Raw genomic sequence first — 22,625 nt, forward strand, 5'->3', positions numbered from 1 at the left:
ACAATAGAAAAGGAAAGCCAAAATTTCAGGATCCTTCCCAAGAAAAAAACAGTTGGCAGCCTCACAATGTTTTTTCTCTACACCTATATGTGCGTATGTGCATAATTGTCCTTATTTTTTTTTGAGAAGGGAAATTGTATTTATTTTATTTTTGGCTGCGTTGGGTCTTCATTGCTGCACTCAGCCAGCTGGGCTGCTCTTTGTTGCAGTGCCCGGGGTTCTCCTTGCAGTGGCTTCTCCTTTCATGGAGCACACGCTCTAGGTGCTCGGCCTCAGTAGTTGTGGCGTGCGGGCTTCAGTAGTTGTTGCTCGCGGGGTCTAGAGCGCAGGCTCAGTAGTTGTGGCGCACGGGCTTAGTTGCTCCGCGGCATGTGGGATCTTCCCGGATCGGGGATCAAACCCTTGTCCCAGCAATGGCAGGCAGATTTTTAATTTTTTTAATTAAATTTATTTATTTATTTTTGGCTGTGTTGGGTCTTTGTTGCCGCGCGTGGGCTTTTTAGCTGCGGCAAGCGGGGGCTACTCTTCATTGCAGTGCTTTCTTTTGTTGCAGAGCACGGGCTCTAGGAAAGCGGGCTTCAGTAGTTGCAGCACACAGGCTCAGTAGTTGTGGCACACGGGCTTAGTGGCTCCGCAGCACGTGGGATCTTCCCGGACCAGGGCTCGAACCAGTGTCCCCTGCATTGGCAGGCAGATTCTCAACCACTGCACCACCAGGGAACTCCTGTCCTTATTTTTTAAATTTCTCCACAGGTCGGTGAAAAGTTTGTCACTGGACTGAACAATTTCGAAACCCCCTCCAGCTCTCAGCTGCTGCCCACCAGGATTTCACTACTCCATGGAGCAAGCACAGGGACACCTGTTCCTTTATTCACTCATCCCACAATTTCTGCTCCCACGATGTGCTAGGTACTGTGCTAAATGTTTCTTCAGAATACAAAGATTATGTTCCTTTGCATGAAATATAAGAAATGAATAAATGTTGACTTAATTGCACAACAGGACAAGATTTTTTTCCAGGTAAAAAAAAAAATACCACCAGCCCTTGGAAAGATTGATTAGGAAGACAGGGAAAAACACAAACAACGTGTTAGGAAAAAACGACAGTTGGCTATCATTCGGAAAAAAATAAAGGTCTGTTCTTACCTCACATGTCAGGAAAGTAAATTCTGAATGAATTAAAGCTCTGCAAGGGAAAAAAAACCTATGGGATTAGAAGAAAAATATATAGAAAAATGTTTAGAATCTTGAATAAGGAAGACATAAGGCCCAGAAGCCATGAAATATAAGACAGATATATAACTACCTAAATTTTTCAGTCTCTAAATGGTAAAGGAAAAGACAAGCATCAACAGGGGAAAATATATGTACCCTTTATGATAAAGGGTTAATCTCCCTAATGTATAGAGAGTTCTTAAATCAACAAGAAAAAGACAAACACCCCAAGAAGAAAAAAAAAAAAAGCATTCAGTCATTCAGGAAATGTATTGAGTGCCTATGATGTGCCAGGTATGTCCTAGGTATTGGGAATTGGTAGTGAATAAAAGACAAAAATCTCAGCCTTCGAAGCATTGACGTTTTAGTGAGGGGAGTTAGACGTTAAATAAAGTAAATAAGTAAACTAAATGTACATCAGATGGTGATAAATTCCGACAGGGGAAAATAAAACAGGAGTGGGCAGCAGGAGGGGCTGCAATTTTACATAGGGGGTCAGGAAAACTGCTCTGAGGTGATGTCTAAGCAAACACCTGAAGGAGGTAAGACAGCAAAGCTTATAAGCAGGCACTTCAAATAAGAAATGGGACTTCCCTGGTGGCGCAGTGGTTAAGAAGCCGCCTGCCAATGCAGGGGACACGGGTTCAAGCCCTGGTCCGGGAAGATCCCACATGCCGCAGAGCAACTACTAAGTCTGTGCACCACAACTACTGAGCCTGAGCTCTAGAGCTCGCGAGCCACAACTACTGAGCCCGCGTGCCACAACTACTGAAGCCTGCGCGCCTAGAGTCTGTGCTCCACAACAAGAGAAGCCACTGCAATGAGTAGCCCCCACTCGCCACAACTAGAGAAAGCCCACATGCAGCGATGAAGATCCAGTGCAGCCAAAAATAAATAAATAAATAAAACTTCTTTTAAAAAGAAGAAATAAAAATGTCTCGCTACAAGAGAAGCCACCGCAATAGAGCCCACGCACTGCAACGAAGAGTAGCCCCTGCTCACCCACAACTAGAGAAAGCCCACACGCAGCCACAAAGACCCAACGCAGCCAAAAATAAATTAAATTTTTTTAAAAATGTCTCGCGGGCTTCCCTGGTGGCGCAGTGGTTGAGAATCCGCCTGCGGATGCAGGGGATACGGGTTCGTGCCCCGGTCCGGGAAGATCCCACATGCCGTGGAGCGGCTGGGCCCGTGAGCCATGGCTGCTAAGCCTGCGCGTCCGGAGCCTGTGCTCCGCAAAGGGAGAGGCCACAGCAGTGAGAGGCCCGCGTACCACCAAAAAAAAAAAAAAAAAAATGTCTCGCTAGAACCTGAAATAACAATAAATTGGACTAATACTCAGAGGAATATGAATTGAACAAACATATTGTGCCTCTTGGTCTGGGAAAAGTCGTCAGCATTTATTGCACCCATCATCACTAGGGTTGTAGAGAAACAGCCCTCTCTCAAACAGCTTTAGAGAGAGTTAACCTGTACAGACTTTTCAGAGCAATTTGACAAGCACTAATAAAATTTTTTTAACTTTTTATATTGAAATATTATAGGTTCTCCCCAGTGGTTTCTTTTTCCTTTTTCTTCTTCTTCTTTTTTTTTTTTTTTTTTTTTTGGCTGCGCTGAGCGGCTTGCGGGATCTTAGTTCCCCAATAAAGGATCGAACTCGGGCTCTCAGCAGTGAAAACATGGAGTCCTAACCCCTGGACCGCCAGGGAATTCCTCTGGTTTCATTTTAATACAATTTTACCAACTTCCGGATATAATTGATGTTGTGTAAACTACACATATTTAAAGTGTACACTTTTATAGGTTTAGACATGTATGTAGCTGTGAAACCACAATTAAAATAATAAAACACATCCATCGCCCCCAAAATTCCTCCTGCCCTTTTGTATCTCCTCCCTTCTTCCTCTTTTTGTACATCCCACCCCACCTCCATACCCAGGCAACCACTGGCCTGCTTTCTGTTGCCATAGATTAGTTTGCGTTTTCTAGAATTGTTGATTTTTTTAATCTGGCTCCTTTCACTAAGCATAATTATTCTGAGATTTGTACATGTTGTAGCATGTATCAGCACTTCATTCCTTTTTTTTTTTTTTTTTTTTTTTTTTTTGTGGTACGCGGGCCTCTCACTGTCGTGGCCTCTCCCTTTGCGGAGCACAGGCTCAGCGGCCATGGCTCACGGGCCCAGCCGCTCCGCGGCATGTGGGATCTTCCCGGACCGGGGCACGAACCCGTGACCCCTGCATCGGCAGGCGGATTCTCAACCACTGCGCCACCAGGGAAGCCCTACACATATATATATATATAAATACATATACATTCTTTTTCATATTCTTTTTAAAATGTTTATCTTTTATTTTTTTTTCTTATTAGTCATCCATTTTATACACATCAGTGTATACATGTCAATCTCAATCGCCCAATTCATCCCACCCCCACCCCCACCCCCCTGCCACTTTCCCCCCTTGGTGTCCATACATTTGTTCTCTACATCTGTGTCTCAACTCCTGCCCTGCAAACCGGTTCATCTGTACCATTTTCTAGGTTCCACATATATGCGTTAATATATGATATTTGTTTTTCTCTTTCTGACTTACTTCACTCTGTATGACAGCCTCTAGATCCATCCACGTCTCTACAAATGACCCAATTTCATTCGTTTTTATGGCTGAGTAATATTCCATTGTATATACGTACCACATCTTCTTTATCCATTCGTCTGTCAATGGGCATTTAGGTTGCTTCCACGTCCTGGCTACTGTAAATAGTGCTGCAGTAAACATTGGGGTGCATGTGTCTTTTTGAATTATGGTTTTCTCTGGGTATATGCCCAGTAGTGGGATTGCTGGGTCATATGGTAATTCTATTTTTAGTTTTTTAGGGAACCTCCATACTGTTCTCCATAGTGGCTGTATCAATTTACATTCCCACCAACAGTGCAAGAGGGTTTCCTTTTCTCCACACCCTCTCCAGCATTTGTTGCTTGTAGATTTTCTGATGATGCCCATTCTAACTGGTGTGAGGTAATACCTCATTGTAGTTTTGATTTGCATTTCTCTAATAATTAGTGATGTTGAGCAGCTTTTCACATGCTTCTTGGCCATATGTATGTCTTCTTTGGAGAAATGTCTATTTAGGTCTTCTGCCTAAATTTGTCAACCAAATTCCACCAATAAGAAGATCGTGCAATTACTGGAATACAATGCAACCATTCTAAAGAATTAAACAGGATTATATGATCTGACATAAAAAGTGATAAAAATATGTCACAGAACAATTTGTACAGTATGATCCTATTTATGTTGTTAAATCCATCCTACATTATGAGTTTACATATACATGTTTATAAATGCATTTTTAACACCTTTAGTGGTGTATAATTCACATACCTTTTTTTTTTTTTCTTTTTCTTTTTTTTTTTTTGGTCTTCATTGCTGCACGCTGGCTTTCTCTAGCTGTGCCGAGGGGGGCTACTCTTTGTTGTGATGCGTGGGCTTCTCATTGCAGTGGCTTCTCTTGTTGGGGACCACGGGCTCTAGGCATGAGGGCTCAGTAGTTGTGGCTTGAAGGCTCTATAGCGCCGGCTCAGTAGTTGTGGCGCACGGGCTTAGTTGCTTCACAGAATGTGGGATCTTCCCGGACCAGGGCTCGAACCCATGTCCCCTGCATTGGCAGGCAGATTCTTAACCACTGCGCCACCAGGCAAGCCCCGCACATATAATACATTTAGAGCACACATTTAAAGTGAACAATTCACTGTTTCTCAGAATATCCACAGAGCTGTACATATACAACTATCATCCATCAACCATGCAACGATCATCACCATCTAATTTTAAATCATTTTCATCACCCCAAAAAGAAACCCCGTACCCATTAGCAGTAATTCCTTTTTCCCCCACCCCCTCAGCCCTAGGAAACCACTAATCTATTTTCTGTCACTATAGATTTGTGTATTCTGGACATAGGAATATAATCATAAATGTATCATCTTTTGTGACTGGTATCTTTCATTTACCATGTTTTCCAGTTCCATACATATTGTAGCATGTATCACTACTTCATTCCTTTTTCTCACCAAATAATATTCCATCGTATGACTATATTATTCCATATCATATTCATTCACCAGTTGAAGCACATTTGGGTTATTTCCACTTCTTGTCTATTATGAATAATGGTGTTGTGAAAATTTTCTCTTGGGTATATACTTAGAAGTGGAATTGCAAGGTTATATGATAACTCTATGTTTAACTTTTTTGAAGAACTGCCAAACTGTTTTCCAAAGCTGCTGTACCATTTTAAGTTCCCATCGGCAACTGAGGAGGGTTCCCATTTCTCCACATCCTGGCCGATACTTGTTATTGTCTATCTCTTTGATCGTATCCATCCTAGGTTATGAAGTTGTATCTCTTTGAGGTTTTGATTTACATTTTCCTGATGACTAATGATGTTGAGTATCTTTTCGTGTGTTTCTTGGCCATTTGCATATCTTCTTTGGAGAAATGTCTAGTCAGCTCTTTTGCCTATTTTACATTAGGTTACTTGTCTTTTTATTATTTAGTCATAAATTCTTTATATAGTCTGGATTACTAGTTCTTTACCAGATATGTGATTTGCAAATATCTTCTCCCATTCTGTGAGTTGTGTTTTCACTTTTTTGATGGTGCCCTTTGAAGCACAAGTTTTTCATTTTGATGAAATCCAGTTTGTCTATTTTTTTCTCTTGTGCTTATGCTTTTGGTGTCATATCTAAGAAACCATTGCCTAACCCTAAATCACAAAGAGCTATGCCTTTATTTTCTCCTAAGAATTTTATAGTTTTAGCTCTTACATATGCATGCATACATATTCTTAAAGGACTAAGGGGATACTCACCAAACTGTTAAAGAGTGGTCCCCTCTGGGGAAGGGAATGAAATTGGGGTTGGGTTAGGGTTTGAATGGGACTTTTCATTTTTTCCACCATATATTTCTGTATTGTTTAGATTTTTTATTTAAACAAGCACATCTTATTTTGAGAATTCAAAATCAAAAGACTTTTTAAAGGATTCAAAATTGTACAAACATGCTTACACATAGTCAAAGACTAAAAGATACTGTGCAGAACGAAAACATCCACAAAAGTAGTTATTAGAATTGGGAGGAGGGTCGTGTCAAGAAAGGGTTCCTCAAGAAAATAGCATCTAAACTGAGACCAGAAGGACGAGGAGTGTGTGCTGGATATAGATGGGAGCAAGAAAAGTGTTTAGTAGGGAAGAAATTATTTGAGCCTATGGAAGAGAAGAGGATCATTAAAAGAACCCAAAATGCTTTAAACTGTCTGGATTGGAGAATGAAAGCGGGGGGGGGGGCGGCAAATAAGTGAAGAGGGTGGGGAGAGAGACGGGGGACAGATCATCCTTGTCTACCTTAAGGGTTATAAGCAGCGGGGTGCTCTGATCAGATTTATTGGTTTTGGAAAATTCACTGTCGAACTGTGGAGAGAATGAGGGGAGGGAGCAGGTAGGTCTGTTAGGAGGCTGTTGCAGAAATCCAGAGGAGAAATGATGGTGGACAGAGTCGGGCACTACTGGCGGAGGAGGGGAGGGGCTGGTTTGAGAGATCCTTAGGACTTGGCGACTGGAAGAAGAGCGGAGGGAAACGCAGGGGCCAAGGCCGACTCCCCATTTCCCAGGTGACAGCCGAGTTGCCTGGAGGGCGCATTAACTAGCTGGAGAAGTAGCAGCGCGTTTCGGGGGGAAGATGGTGACCGCTTTTGGACGCGTGGGTGCGAGCTACCTGCGGATAAGCCAGGGATAGATGTTCAATAGGGCGCTGGATGTAGGGGCTGGCGCTGGAGGCATGTCCGTGCTGACGAGGAAGGTGGAGTCAGTCCGCCCTTAACCATTCCCTGGACTCCGGGAAACCGCAAGCCAGAGCGGGCCCGGAAGCCGGTGTCACCGAGCGGGTCCTCCCCAGCCCCCCCAGCCCAGCGAGAGCCCGTGAGAAGGGTGCTGAGGACTGGGGTGGGGACCAACCGCTCCCTCCTCCACCCGCAGACCCAGCCGGTGTCCCGGAAGGGAGCCGCCGCGGGGCTCCGGAACCTTCGGCCGGCGCCGCCCTCGTTCGCCGCGGGACCCGTCGGGGGAACCCGTTAGCTGTTGCTAAGGGGCAGCCCCGGAAGTGACGCGCCCCGGGTTTGTTGACAGCGGAGGCGGCGGCGGCTGCAGGCTGCGAGCCGTAGGAGCCGGATCGGGGGAGGGGCCGGGCCCCGGAGCCAGCACCCGGCGTCCCTCAGCCCCGCCCGCCGCCCTAAGGGCAAGGTAATGGCCACGGAGTCCCACCGGCGCGACCCCCATCCCGCCCCGGGCTCCTGTCCCTGGGATCCCAAGCTCCGCCCCTCCGACCCTCGTCTTCCGCAGACCCTGGCCCTAGCCTGACTAGATCCCATGCCTCCCCAGCATCTCCCGGGCCGCATCCTCCTCCTCTCCTCGCCGAGGAAGCATCCCGTCCGCTCCCGGGGCCAGGGGATATCTCTGCGTCCTCCCCCGTTCCCTTCTTGCCCCCGGTGCCTCACCATCGCTGCTGCAACCATTTGCAAAGGTCCATCTCGGCCAGTGGTGGGAGGACTCCCTTCTCTACCCCTGCTGCCAGGTCTGAGAAACATGCCTTTAAAAGTGAGCACCCTTCCTCCAGAAAGAAAATGACTCCCTGTCGCATGCCCCTACAAAATGGGGGATAGATGCAGGGCTGAAAGAGGCAGCCTCTGCCCCTCCTACCTGTTGGATGAGCTTAAGTTTCCCCAAAGCAGTGCTTGAAAGCTCAGGGATGACAAGGCGTGGGTTAATCCAACAGGGTGGCAAAGGGATGGGGTGGTAGCAAACCTAAGGGCCAAGGGAGCCTGATAGGTGAGTTGAAAGTGAAACTGACTGCTGTCTGCTATAGCTCTGTGCGTGGAACTTGACTTGGCTGCTTTTTGGCCCAAGGAGTCCAAGACTTCCAGTCTTTGCGCCTGTCAGCACATTTGATTTTTAAATCAGAGGGGGAATGCCTGATGCCTCCATGGAAAAATCACCCCATATGATCTTTCCCACAGAATGTTTCTCTTCAGGGTTCAAACTGGTTAGAATGAGCATTGAGGACAGCTTTGAAAAGGGTCACAGGAGAGTGTACTTAGGGCAGGAGGTGGTTGCCAGTGGTGAGGGGGTCTCTGTTTCAGTTCACTAGTTCATTCAGCAAATCAGAAGTATATGTAAGGTGGAGAAAAATATATGTAGGGTGGAGAAAAATAGAGCAGGAAGGGCCACGGTAAGGGCCAGAGAGTGGGGTTGCCCTTTTTATAGAGGGTGGTCAGAGAAGGGCTCTAAGAAGGTGATATCTGAGCAAAGACCTGAAGGGAGGGAGGGAGCAAGCCATGCAGCAAGCACAAAGGTCCTGAGGTCGTATATCTGACGATTTTTAAAAACAGCAGGAGGTCAATAGGGCTGGAGCAGAGTGAAGGGGACGAAGAGTGGTTGACAAGGAAGTCAGAGAAGAGTAGGGGCCAGATATTGGTGGGGAGGATATCAGAGGCTCTTCATGTGATGCAGGGTCACAGGGTGTCTAATGGGGCAGCCTTTCAGAACTGTATTAATTTGAAGTGTCTGGTGGTCAGAGAAAATATGGATTTGTTCTAGATGACAAATGGACATTGTGCTCTGGCCTGGCATTGTAAGTACCCTTTCTCCACCTTTATAATGGCCACTGATGGAATAAATTTTAAAAGGACAGCCATAGAACACTGTAGTTGAATCTGGTCATGCCACTTGCTTTTTGGTTGTGAGAACTTGGGCAAGTCAAGCAGCCAAGTCAAGTACCACCCACAGAGCTACAGTAGCCAGCAGTCAGTTTCACCTTCAACTCACCTTTTCCCACCTCAACGTCCTCATCTATAAAATAGGGTTGTTGGGCTAAATGAGAGGTCATGCACCGAAGCGCTTAGTGCATTATTTAGCACATATTAAATCCTCAAGACATTGCAGGTACACCGATGGCAATGACAATGGTGAGGAAATATTTGCATATGTCTACCTCAAAGCCTTCTTTTTAGCACCCGCTGATGATGTCACCAGCTGCTGGCTGCCGCCCCGAACTAGTAGAATTTTGGAGAACAGTGGGGGAGACAAAGTGGAAACTTGCTGTCACCCCTCAGTGGGAACAGTGGTTGCACATCACTGTCATGGTGGCCTGGTCCTGTCTTTTTCACCCCAGTGGAAGGTTATGGGGGCTTTTGTTTTTTAAGAGCAAGCAAATCCCTATTCTGCCATATAATATAGGCTAAATAATGGTATTGAAATAAATATGACATGGAGACGGGTTGGGAAGGGCAGTATATGTTGGCTCTATTTGTGTGGTTGGGTTGCGTGTGGCGGATTTGCTGGAGACTGTTGATCCTAGGTGTGCCCGGCAGAGGCTGAGGTTTTGCAGCCTGCCTTATAGGCAGTGGAACAATGGTTGCTCTCTCTCCTCAACCCCCAAAAGCCTGGACTGTGTCATCAGGCCTGGGTCATAAGCTGAGCAGGGCAGCTGGGCCAGAGGATTTGAAAATGAAAAGTCAGAGCACAGCAACGCCGAGAGCCAGGGTGCTGGAGCCGGTTGTTGTGGGTAGAAGCGTGGACTCGTCATCGGGGGAGCTGGGTTCAAGCCCGGCTCTGCTGTGGTTCACTGTGTGAACTCGGGCAAGTCCTATCCCCTGTCTGGACCTCGGTTTTCCTATCTCTACACTAACTGAAGGCTACTGGGAGGATGAAAGAATTCGGTGCATTCTAAAGCTGTCTACAAAGCTGAAAAACAGTTCTTGTTATCATTAGCACCACCAGGATTCTGCGACTTATTTTTGGGCAGAGGGCTTCAGTACCTCGGCTGTTCTTGACCCCCGAAATGCGAGTTCAGAGACCGCTGTTGGATCATTTACTTTGAGACCAACATCCTATATCTGGTTCAATCACTGAAGCTGATTTTCCAGCTTCAGAAATGAGCAGAAGAGTCTCTCCAAGCATTATTCTTTTTTTTTTTTTTTTTTTTTTTTTTTTTTTTTGTGGTATGTGGGCCTCTCACTGTTGTGGCCTCTCCCGTTGCGGAGCACAGGCTCCAGACGCGCAGGCCCAGCGGCCATGGCTCACGGGCCCAGCCGCTCCGCGGCATGTGGGATCTTACCGGACCGGGGCACAAACCCGCGTCCCCTGCATCGGCAGGCGGACTCTCAAACCACTGCGCCACCAGGAAGCCCTCCAAGCATTATTCTTAGGAAATCACTCCGTAATTACTGGTTACCACCTTCTTGCCATTATTTCATGGCATCTGCTCAGCAACCCCATGTGGTAGGTTTGCAACCCATTGACAGATGAGGACCCTGATGAATATTGAGGCTGGTAAATATTGCCTGGGGACCTCATGGAGCTGAGGCTCCTTCACCCGCAACCAACCAGTCATGCACTCACTGTGTCATGGAGACCCCGTGGGTAACACTAGGTCTCGTCTTCAGGAAGCTTCTAGTCCTGTGGTCAAAAAATGATATATGCCTGTAGAATAGTTACCGGTGATGCCCGATCATCTATGCTCAGTGCCCAGGACCCTCCAGGTTGTAAGCAGGCAAAGGCTCATGCCGCAGAAGGGAGACCTGGAGGCTTGGAGAAACAGTTCCTGCCCATAGCATAATGGTGGAGAGAGCCAGGCACTTACTGGTTGACTTGGGCACATCATTGCACATATTTGAACCATAGTTTCTTTTTTTTTTTTTTTTTTTTGCGGTACGCGGGCCCCTCACCGCCGCGGCCCCTCCCGCCGCAGAGCACAGGCTCCGGACGCGCAGGCTCAGTGGCCATGGCTCACGGGCCCAGCCGCTCCACGGCACGTGGGATCCTCCCGGACCGGGGCACAAACCCGCGTCCCCCGCATCGGCAGGCGGACTCCCAACCACTGCGCCACCAGGGAAGCCTGAACCATAGTTTCTTCATCTGGAAAACAAAATAGTATGTCCTTATAGGTTATTTGTGGCTTCAATGAAAACATGCATGGAAAGCTCAAAATTCTGGGTCTCAAACTAATGAATACATGTATACATACTGATATGTACATATAGACCCTTGTACATATACATAGTCTGTGGCCGGTCATGTCACCACTGAGTCTCAGCTGCCTTATCTGTAAGTTGTCAATTATAATTCCTGCCTCGTGTAGTTGTTGGGAGAATTAAGTGAGTTAATGCATGTGGAGTACTTAGCAGAGTCCTTGGAATACGGTGCTCAGTATGGCTGTGATCACTGTTTGACTGCTAGCCTGGAACCCAGGTATCCCCAAGGCCCTCTGCCTCCAGGTGGTACCAGTGAGGGGCGATGCACATTCCCCCCTCATATATTCCTAATGTAACCCACCCTGCAGATTAGTCTATGCAGGTCAATGACCCCCTGGGATGCCCTCAGATCCTCAACTGCACCCCTGCCCCCAGGGCGCCCCTGGCACTTGCCCTGGCTCCCTTCACATCAGCCTCCCACCCCCAATATCTGGCCTGTGATCCGCTCCCTCCTGGAAAGCTTCCAGCCTCTGTAAATAGGATATTTGTTTGGGTTTTCCCCCCAGCTCCTGGGTTAATATTTCACAGGGTGGGTGCCGCTCTAAGGCTCAGAGCTTCTGGCCTCCCCCAGCCAACAGAGAGGCTGGGGGTCAGGACACTGGTGGGGTCCCATGCTCCCTCCTCTCGACCTCACATTCTCTTCCCCCTACATTGGATGGACAGAAGACTGGACGGTTTGGTGAGAAGCATGGGTTTGGTTTAGGTTTGGATTGTGTCCCGCTCTTGTTAGTTGTGTGATTTTATTTATTTATTTATTTTTGGCTGTGTTGGGTCTTCACTGCTGAGCGTGGGCTTTCTCTAGTTGCGGCGAGTAAGGGCTACTTTTCATTGTGGTGTGTAGGCTTCTCATTGTGGTGGCTTCTCTTGTTGTGGAGCACGGGCTCTAGGCACGCGGGCTTCAGTAGTTGTGGCTCGTGGGCTCTAGAGCACAGGCTCAGCAGTTGTGGCGCACGGGCTTAGTTGCTCCGCGGCATGTGGGATCTTCCCAGACCGGGACTCGAACCCGTGTCCCCTGCATTGGCAGGTGGATTCTTTACCACTGCACCACCAGGGAAGTCCCTAGTTGTGTGATTTTAGACAAGCCTCAATGTCTTCGTCAGAAAACGGGGTAGGGGCTTCCCTGGTGGTGCAGTGGTTGACAGTCCGCCTGCTGATGCAGGGGACACGGGTTCGTGCCCCGGTCCGGGAAGATCCCACATGCCGCGAAGCAGCTTAAAAAAAGAAAACGGGGTAACAATCTCTACCTCACGGTTTTTTTGTATTTTTTGTGGTACGCAGGCCTCTCACTGCTGTGGCCTCCCCTGTTGTGGAGCACAGGCTCAGACGCGCAGGCTCAGCGGCCACGGCTCACGGGCCCAGCCGCTCCGCGGCACGTGGGATCCTCCCGGACCGGGGCACGAACCCGTGTCCCCTGCATCGGCAGGCGGACTCTCAACCACTGCGCCACCAGGGAAGCCCTACCTCACGGTTTTTTAGTGTGATAACTCAGGCAAGAACAAACCTTTATTCTGTTACATGCCAGGCACAGGCCGGGCCCTGAGGATCCAGGAGCGTGGAAGCGGAAAGTGTTCTTGTCCTCCTGAAGCTTGTGGGCTAGGGGAGGTGTCGTTAGACAGATTGTTATATAAATGGTGAATCAGCGTCAAGCACAGGATCCTAAGGAATGTCGTCTGTTGGTTAAGTTAGAGACTATATGAAATAAACCCCTTAAGGAGCTCAGACTGGAAGCAACCAACTCGGAGTTGGCTGCTGCTATTTGCTCTCCCCTGCTCCCCACCCCCCAGGATGTCATAGCTCATGGTGGATCCAGGCAAGAGACGGGACGGAGAAAGACACAGGGTTCTTCTTATTGGGTGCTCTTCTGTCATAATCAGAGTTCCCTCCATCTCCCGTTGCCTGAATCCCAGATGGCTGGTGCTGCCACGAGAATGAGATACCCTAGGGGCTGGGCATGGGCTGGGTAGAGATGGCCACCTCTGGCCGGTGCCAGGCTGCAGCTGGAAGGGGCCCAAGTGGCAAGGTGCTCCGGCCCCCAGGCCTCCAGCCTTGGTGCCAAGACAGATGGCTCCTTCCTCCTCCAGCTCACGCCAGCCCCCTGCAGCGGGGTCAGCACTGTGAAAAGGTGGTTAGCAGATCTGTGCCATCTGCCCGGGTTATCTTTTGGAGGCTTTTGGTGATCTTGGCGGCTGACAAGGTGGTATTTCTTCCACCTGGGGAGCAGGGTTCGGGCAGAGTGGCTACCTGGGTGACTGGGCTCATCCTGCAGAAAGGGCAAAGCCCCTGGCGGCTCTCTCATCCAGAGTGGTGAGGGTTCCACTGTGGCCACTGGGTGCCCAGCACTGTCCTGGGCCTGGTGGGCGGGGGAATCTGAGAGCGTGCCTTGCCTCCCACGTTCCCTGCATGTGCTGCGACCCTACAGCGTGTCAGGCCCACGTGGGGTGTGCAGCCCCTTGTTCAGCCAGTAGTCTTGGTATTGGGCCCATGGTGCCAGTGTCCCACACCCTCTGCCCTTTCAGCCTGTGAGCATCTTATCCTTCTTCCTGGAACGCCTTTCCCTTCTCTCCCCGCCACCGGAGTGAACTATGACTCATCTTTTGGGTCACTGCTGAAATGTCACTTCCAAGGATGCCTGCCCTGACTCCCCAGTCCAGGGCAGGTCCCCTGGCACGGGCACCCAGAGTCCCAGGTCCCACCCTCTCCTTCAGAGCACTGGGCCCAGTTACGTGGCATGGGTTTGTGTGCTTCTTAGGTGGAGATCTGTCTCGCTGCAGAGCCAATGTGCTCCACGAGGACAAAGACCTTGTCTGGTTTTGCTCACCCTTGGACCTACAGTGCTCAATAGACAGTAACCCTGGGCTAAGTACAGGGATGATGTCAGAGGAGACAGCCCGGTTCCTGCCCTCGTGCAGCTGGCCGTCTGGCAGGGAACTGGATAATTAAAACAGCATCAGTCCTAAATGTTAGTTGTTATGGTAGGGCCTGTGGGGGCACACAGCAAGAGCACCCTGGCGGGTCAAGGAAGGCTTCCTGGAGGAAGTGACACTAAGGCCTGAGGGTGCATAGACATCAGCTGAGTCAAGGGGAGAGTTCAAAGGTAGTGTGGGCTGGAGTGCTTGGGAGATGCTTCCTGGAAGAGGGACATGAATGTGTTTGGAGGGTTAGGAGCAGTATTTAGAACAGAAAGTGGATGGCCAAAGGTCCGAAGGTGACCTTGTGCCTCTGGCCTATTGCCAGTACAACGAGGGAGGGCAGTTCAGCTGGAGTAGGGGGTCAGGGGGTGGTGAGTAGGCCGCAGAGCTGGTCCCATGTCTGGAAGCCCTGAGTGACTGCTTGAAGAGATTGGACTTGGCAGTTTCCAGCAGGGCGTGTCTCCCTGCCAGCAGTGCTCCTTCTGGGTCAAGATCTGAAAGTGAGTGCAGGCAAAGGAAGGCCATGCCCAGGGTCCAGGCAGCCTGTTTCTTGTGCTTTTCCTCGAGGGTGTCATGGCACCACTGGGGCAGCTGACACAGTGGGCCTCGTGGCAGGAGACCCAGGCCTGAGAAGCAAGGGCCTGGATCTGGGCAGGAACAGACCTTGCTCTAGGGCGCAGGGCAGGTGAGGTAGGAGAAAGGGGTGATGATGATGAAAGCTGCCTTTTAGTGAGCAGTTACTATGTGCCAGGCACCACGCTAAGCCCTTTCTGTATTGCCGTGTTATCTGCACACAGTGTTCTCTATTTTAGGGAATAAACTGAGGCATAGAGGTGAAGACACTTGCCCGAGTTCACTGGCTCTTAAGCAGCAGGGCTGAGACTTGGAGCTGGGTTGGCCTGGCTCCAGAGCTCTTAGAGCACGGTCACCAGTGAGTGGTGCTGCCAGAATTTAGAACTGGCCATTGCAAAGGGCACAGCGTTCTGTGGCTGCCCACTCAGTTTCCTGAGCAGCCCGGAAGGCTCACATGTGGACTGGGAGGCTCCAAGAAGCCAGGGGAGAACTGAACTCCTGCATAACCCTCCAAGAGATGAGGTTCACATGCCAGGTTGGACAGAGTAGCCCCTCTCTCTGAGCTTGAGTTTCCTCATCTGTAAGGTGGGCTCATAACCACAATTTGTTGTGCACTGAGTCATCTCAAGCTTGAGATGAAGGCATTTTCCCAACAGCCCGGTGAAGTGGAGACTGTTGTCCCCATTTTCCAGGTGAGGAAACTGAGGTCCAGAGAGGTTAAGTAATATACCCGTGAATTGTGGAACTGGATTGAAACATAGATCTGTCTAACCTAGAGCCTTCACTTAAAAGAAAAAAAAGCAATAGCTATTGAAAGATAATGTAGATAAGGAAAGGACCACAAAGCATGAGCAGACAGTTTGATGAATTTCCACAGGTGTACACACCTGTCCCAGCCCTCCCAGAGGCCCCCCTGCTACTTTCTAATTACTGCCTCCCTGCAAAGGTAATCACCACCCTTACCTCTAACACCATAGATTCATTTTGCCTATTTTTTTTCCCCTTTCTGATGGAAACTCTCATAGGAAAACGGTTGGGGACTAATTCCTGACTGTCCTCAGGTCTATAAATGGTGGATTGTTTCCTATCTTGTTCACTCAACTTGAATGTGAAGGTTCAGTTTTCATTCTCTCCTAGCCACTTATTGTAGCTGAGGATGCATAGTCAGTTAGATCGTTACTTAGCTGAACCCCGAAGTCCTTTTAAACGTGGACCTCTTTGGTGTCCAGGCCATCTTCTTAACTTTTTGTTGAGTTGCAATATACATTTTTAAAAGTGCACACGTCATAATATACAGCTCCCTGAATATTCACAAAGTGCACATGCCTGGGGGCTTCCCTGGTGGCGCAGTGGTTGAGAATCTGCCTGCCAATGCAGGGGACACGGGTTTGAGCCCTGGTCTGGGAAGATACCACATGCCGTGGAGCAACTGGGCCCGTGAGCCACAACTACTGAGCCTGCGTGTCTGGAGCCTGTGCTCCGCAACAAGAGAGGCCACAGTAGTGAGAGTCCCGCGCACCGCGATGAAGAGTGGCCCCCGCTTGCCGCAACTAGAGAAAACCCTCGCACAGAAACGAAGACCCAACACAGCCATAAATAAATAAATAAAAATTAAAACGTTTGGTAGATACTAACCAAACTTTAAAAAAAAAAAAAAAAGTGCACATGCCCGTATGCCCAGCACTCAGATAAGGGACTAGAAGCTTCTTAGCTCCGAACCAAACCCCCAAAGTAACCACAGTCCTGACTTCTGCCACCACAGATTAGATTTTCCTGTTTTTTGTTTGTTTGTTTTTTTGCCGTGCCACCCGGCATACAGGATCTTAGTTCCTCAACCAGGGATCGAACCCATGCCCCCTGCAGTGGAAGCATGCAGTCCTAACCACTGGACCACTGGGAAGTCCCAGATTTTCCTGTTTTTTGACTTAAGGGAGTAAAACATAAATGGATTCATTCAGTATAGGAGTATACACTCTTTTGCGTTTGGCTCCTTTTACTAAACATTGTGAGGTCCATCCAGACTGTTGTGAGGTGGTACATTCTCATCGCGCTGTAGTGTCCCATTGGTGAGTGGACCGTAATATTCATTCTCATGTCAGTGGACGTTTAGGTTCTGTTCTATTAGGAATAGTGCTGCTGTGGACATTTTGTCTGTGTCTTTTCGTGAACATTTATATGCATTGCTGATGGGTGTATATCTGGTAGTGGAGCTGCTGAGCACTGAACATACGTGTTTGTTCAGCTTTAGCAGATAGTGTCACACAGTATTCCAGTTATACTCCCAGTTCACACCAATTCACACTCCCACCAGCAGTGTGGGTAATTTCCCCTCGTTCCATAGCTTCACTATAACACAAGCTGGGTGTTGCCTGTATTACTGTTGTTTCCAATGGAGCCTTTCTGGTGGGTGCAAAATGGTATCTCATTATGGTTTTCCTTTCCTTTACGTTTATTGTCCATTTCTTTATCCTTTATGAAATGGCTGCTCAAGTCCTTTGCCTATTTTTTAACTGGATGCTATGTCCTGATCTGTAGAAGTTGTTTATATATTCTGAATACAAGCCTTTTGTTGGATGCATTATTGGAAACGTCTTCTAGTTTGTGGCTTGCCTTTTCTCTTTCTTTTTTTTCCTATTTTTATAAATTTATTTATTTATTTATTTTTGGCTGCGTTGGGTCTTCGTTGCCCAGTTGCGGCGAGCGGGGGCTACTCTTCGTTGGGGTGCGCAGGCTTCTCATTGCAGTGGCTTCTCTTGTTGCGGAGCCTGGGCTCTAGGTGCATGGGCTTCAGTAGTTGTGGGTAGCGGGCTCTAGAGCACAGGCTCAGTAGTTGTGGCGCACAGGCCCAGTTGCTCCACGGCATGTGGTATCTTCCCAGACCAGGGCTCAAACCCGTGTCAAACCCGTGTCCCCTGCATTGGCAGGCAGATTCTCAACCACTGTGCCACCAGGGAAGCCCCCAGGCATGTGCACTTTATGAATATTCAGGGAGCTGTATATTATGACGTGTGCACTTTTAAAAATGTATATTGCAATTCAACAAAAAGTTAAGAAAATGGCCTGGACACCAAAGAGGTCCCTTGCCTTTTCTCTTTATTTATTTATTTATTTTTTTGTGGTATGCAGGCCTCACTGTTGTGGCCTCTCCCATTGCGGAGCACAGGCTCCGGACGCGCAGGCTCAGCGGCCATGGCTCACGGGCCCAGCCGCTCCGCGGCACGTGGGATCCTCCCGGACCGGGGCACGAACCCGCGTCCCCTGCATCGGCAGGCAGATTCTTAATCACTGCGCCACCAGGGAGGTCCCTTAACTTTTCTCTTTCTTTCTTTTTTTTTTTTTTGTGGTATGCGGGCCTCTCACTGTTGTGGCCTCTCCCGTTGCGGAGCACAGACTCAGCAGCCACGGCTCACGGGCCCAGCTGCTCTGCAGCATGTGGGATCCTCCCGGACCGGGGCACGAACCCGTGTCCCATCAGCAGGCGGACTCTCGACCACTGCGCCACCAGGGAAGCCCTCTCTTTCTTAATGGTACCTTTTGATGAATAGAATATTAAATTTTGAGGCAGTCCAATTTATCAGTTTCTCTCTATGGTTTTTTTGTGACCTGTTTAAGAAATTATTGCCTACTTTAAAATCATTAAGATATATTCCTATGTTTTCTTCTAGAAACCTATTGTTTTACCTTTCACGTACAGGTCTGTGGTCCATGTCAAATTAATTTTTGTGTGTATATGAACGAATGTTCTTTACTTCAGTGCATATCAGTTTATCATTTTTCCCTTATGAGTCCTACTTAAGAAATCTTTACCTATCTCAAGGTCATGAAGGTAGTAGGAGACTTCACTTGTTTTTTATTGAGGTATAGTTCATGTACAATATTATATGTTACAGGTGTAGGACATACTGATTCACAATTTTAAAGGTTACACTTCATTTATAGTTACTATAAAATATTGGCTATATTCCCTATGTTGTACAGTATATCCTTATAGACTATTTATTTTATACATGATAGTTTGTACCTCTTACTCCCCTACCCCTGTCTTGCCCCTCCCCCTTCCCTCTCCCCACTGGTTACCACTAGTTTGTTCTCTATTTCTGTGAGTCTGTTTCCTTTTTGTTATATTCACTAGTTCTGTTTTAGATTCCACATGTAAGTGATATCATACAGTATTTGTGTTTCTCTGTCTGATGAGAGCTTACTTTAAAAAAAAAAATTATTTATTTATTTGGCTGTGCTGGGTCTGATTTGCAGCACACGGGTTCTTCATTGCCTCATGCGGGATCTTTAGTTGTGGCATGCGGGATCTAGTTCCCTGACCAGGGATCAAACCCGGGCCCCCAGCATTGGGAGCACGGGAAGTCCCAAGACCTTATTTTTTTTTTTTTTTTTTTTTTTTTTGCGGTACGCGGGCCTCTCACTGTTGTGGCCTCTCCCATTGCATAGCACAGGCTCCGGACGCACAGGCTCAGCAGCCATGGCTCACGGGCCCAGCTACTCCACGACATGTGGGATCTTCCCGGACCGGAGCACGAACCCGTGTCCCCTGCATCGGCAGGCGGACTCTCAACCACTGCGCCACAAGGGAAGCCCTGACCTTAGTTTTTTAATAACAGTTTTATTGAGCTGTAATTCCTATGCCATACAGTTCATCTGTTTAAAGTAGACAATTCAGTGGGTTTCGGGGATATTCACAGAGTTGTGCAACCATCACCACAGTCAATTTTATTTTTTTATTTTTTTTGCGGTACGCGGGCTTCTTACTGTTGTGGCCTCTCCCGTTGCAGAGCACAGGCTCCACGGCCGTGGCTCATGGGCCCAGCCGCTCCGCGGCATGTGGGGTCTTCCCGGACCGGGACACGAACCCGCATCCCCTGCATCGGGGGGCGGGGGCGGTTGAGGCGGACTCTCAACCACTGCGCCACCAGGGAAGCCCACCACAGTCAATTTTAGAACATTTTCTTCCCCCCAAAAAGAAACGCACAGCCATTAGCAGTCACTCCCCATCCCCGCCCCCCCCCCAACCTCTTAGCCCCAGGCAACCACTAATCTACTTCTGTCTCTGTAGGTTTGCCTGTTCTGGCTGAACAGTTCATACAAATGGAATAATAAAATATGTGGCCTTTTGTGACTGGTTTCTTTCACTTAGCATAACGTTTTTAAGGTGCAGTGTTGTAGCGTGTGTCAGTCCTTCATTCCTGTTATTGCTAAATAAGCTTCCATTACATGGCTATACCATGTTTTTGTCTATCCGTTTATCCATTCACGGGCATTTGAATTGTTTCCATTTTGACTATTATGGATAATACCATTATGTACAACTTTTATGTGGAAGTATATTTTCATTGCTCTCGTGAGGAGCCTTCATTCTTAATCATATACAATGAGATTCATTGATGACGTGTCTTTAAAGCCCTGGCACATACTAAGTGTTTAAACAGTGACAGCTATATACAGGTTTTATACACACACACACACACACACACACACACACACACACACACACACACACACAGCAACGGACACCACAATTTAGCTGTTAACGAAAGACCCTGTAGGGAGTTCCCTGACGGTCCAGTGGTTGGGACTTGGCGCTTTCACTGCCGTGCCCGGGTTCAATCCCTGGTCAAGGAACTAAGATCCCACAAGCCGTGTGGTGCGGCCAAAAAAAAACAAGCCCCTGTAATCCCCACCCAAGCACTGGGTCCCCAACACACACATCTGCCCACAGACATTGGGAGGTCATGGAAATGCTCAGACAACGCCCCCTGTTCTTTGCAGGTCAAATCACACGTAGGTGGTAGCACAGCAGGGCAGGGAAGGGAGGAATCAGGAGTCCTGGGCCCTGACCCTGCTGAGCTGCTAATTTGTATGTGCCATCCCGGGGCCTCAGTTTTCCTACTAGAGAGTGGACGTAGGGCAGCTGGGAGTTCTGGCCCTCATGCGTGGCTCACTTAGCTTCTTTTCCGTTCCCCAGGCCGTGGCTCAGCTAATGATCCTGTGAGTGTCAGGGAGTCACCACTGCCCCTGGGGGCCCCTGTCTCGGAGTGGCCTACCTGTGTGCTCCCAGCATGGCGTCAGACACCCCCGAGTCCCTGATGGCCCTGTGCACTGACTTCTGCCTGCGCAACCTGGCTGGCACCTTGGGCTACCTGCTGGACAAGGAGACTCTGCGGCTCCATCCAGACATCTTCCTGCCCAGCGAGATCTGTGACCGGCTCGTCAACGAGTGAGCAGGCGTGGGGCTGGGGCAGGGGCCTGAGCCTCACTCAGCGTGAGTGTGTGCGGAGAGCTTGGGGGCATTGTGTGTGCCCCCCCCCGCGGGGACACGCACACACGTGGGTATCCGTGGGTGCAAGAGAACACTGGCCCGTCCGTAACTGTAAAGTTGTAATTGTGCATGTTGGTATGTGTGTGGAGGGGGGCGCATGTGAAGGAATGTGTTTGCACACACGTGGGCTTCTGCAGCACAGGGTAGGTTTGAGTGTGAAACCGAAGGTATGCATTACACCTATGAGAGGGTGTAGAAGCCTCTCCTATAATATAAATGAAGGAGTTATATGCTGTCCTGTGTGTGTGTGCACATGCGTGTGCGTACACACACGATGCACCTGTGCCTGTGAACACAGCGCCAGAATAATGGACCCCTGAGCAGGGATCAGATCATTCAGAAAATCTCTATGTGGCTTCTCCAAGGGACTCCCCACTAATAGAGGCTCCTAGAAGGATGATATACAGGCCTGACTGTTGGGGGGTTCGGTCCAGATGCCCAGAGGGCAATTGTTAGACCAGACAGTTGCATATAAAAGTGGCAACCTGTGTGTGACCTGAGAGCCCAACTTGTAAAAATGTTCTGAGCATCTAATGTGGGTCAGGCACTGTATTGGACACTGCAGAGCAGAGTTGTGTCCATTTTACAGATGAAGGAACTGAGGTCTGGGGAATTTCAGTTACTCGTGTAAAGTTGCCCAGGTAGTGAACAGCCTTTTCCACCAGACCAGCATCTGCTGGTATCTCAACAGAGTTTAACCAAGGGCTTGCTCTGTAGCCAGTTGGGAACGCCAAACCCCTCGGCTCAGTCTTCCTGTTGGACAGGGTTCTGGGAAGGGCTGATGAAGGAGTCAGAAGCTGGCTTAAAGAAGGTGGGGAGTGTGGACGTGCATGTTTGTTAGAGAAGCGTCTACAGTTTGGTGGGGAAGAGCTTGGGATTCACCATTGATAGAGGCCCCTTTATCACCAGTTGGTCTACCTTTGGACTCCTGGTTCCTGGGGCCACCCTTAGTCTCATCTGTAGGATAGTCAGGATCCAACCAGGTGCTATGAGGAAGAGGAGGAGGAGGAGGAGGAGATGGAGGTTGCTGCCGGGGTGATCAGGGAAGGCTTCACAGGAGGGCGAGGGCTTGTGCTGGGCCTTGAAGGGAGGATGAGTGTCCCTCCCCTGAGCCCGGCTTCCTTCCCTCTCAGGTATGTGGAGCTGGTCAATGCCGCCTGCAACTTCGAGCCGCACGAGAGCTTCTTCAGCCTCTTCTCGGACCCCCGCAGCACCCGCCTCACCCGAATCCACCTCCGCGAGGACCTGGTGCAGGACCAGGACCTGGAAGCCATTCGCAAGCAGGTGAGACCTGGTCACCAGGCACCGGGCATGGCCAGGGAAGGCCACCCTGAGACGGTCAGGCAGAGTTGGGGCAGGACCGGTCACCTCCAGCCCAGGAATCCTGAGGCGCCTCCAGGGCTCTCCCCCTTGTGCAGACCCCTCCCCAAGCCCCACGTGTGGCCCAGAGCCAGGCCTAGGCTGGGGTGTGGGCGCAGAGGTGATAACGGGGCTGTGCCCGCCGCCAG

General features: G+C 49.1%; 1 protein-coding gene across 2 annotated transcripts in view; it reads left to right on the forward strand.

Annotated features, from left to right (window-relative positions):
- The first annotated feature begins 7,372 nt into the window (after nucleotides 1-7,372).
- The window catches only part of ZER1 (zyg-11 related cell cycle regulator), a 29,305-nt gene continuing 14,052 nt past the window's right edge, over nucleotides 7,373-22,625 (forward strand). For both annotated transcript variants that reach the window (XM_059072572.2, XM_059072574.2), the window contains exons 1-3: nucleotides 7,373-7,516; nucleotides 20,764-21,015; nucleotides 22,251-22,401. In XM_059072572.2, the coding sequence (XP_058928555.1) occupies nucleotides 20,858-21,015; nucleotides 22,251-22,401 (309 nt within the window). In that variant the 5' untranslated portion in view covers nucleotides 7,373-7,516; nucleotides 20,764-20,857. The remainder of the gene's footprint in view (nucleotides 7,517-20,763; nucleotides 21,016-22,250; nucleotides 22,402-22,625) is intronic.

This window comes from Kogia breviceps, chromosome 8 (genome assembly GCF_026419965.1).
Source record: "Kogia breviceps isolate mKogBre1 chromosome 8, mKogBre1 haplotype 1, whole genome shotgun sequence".
Classification (NCBI taxonomy): Eukaryota; Metazoa; Chordata; class Mammalia; order Artiodactyla; family Physeteridae; genus Kogia; species Kogia breviceps.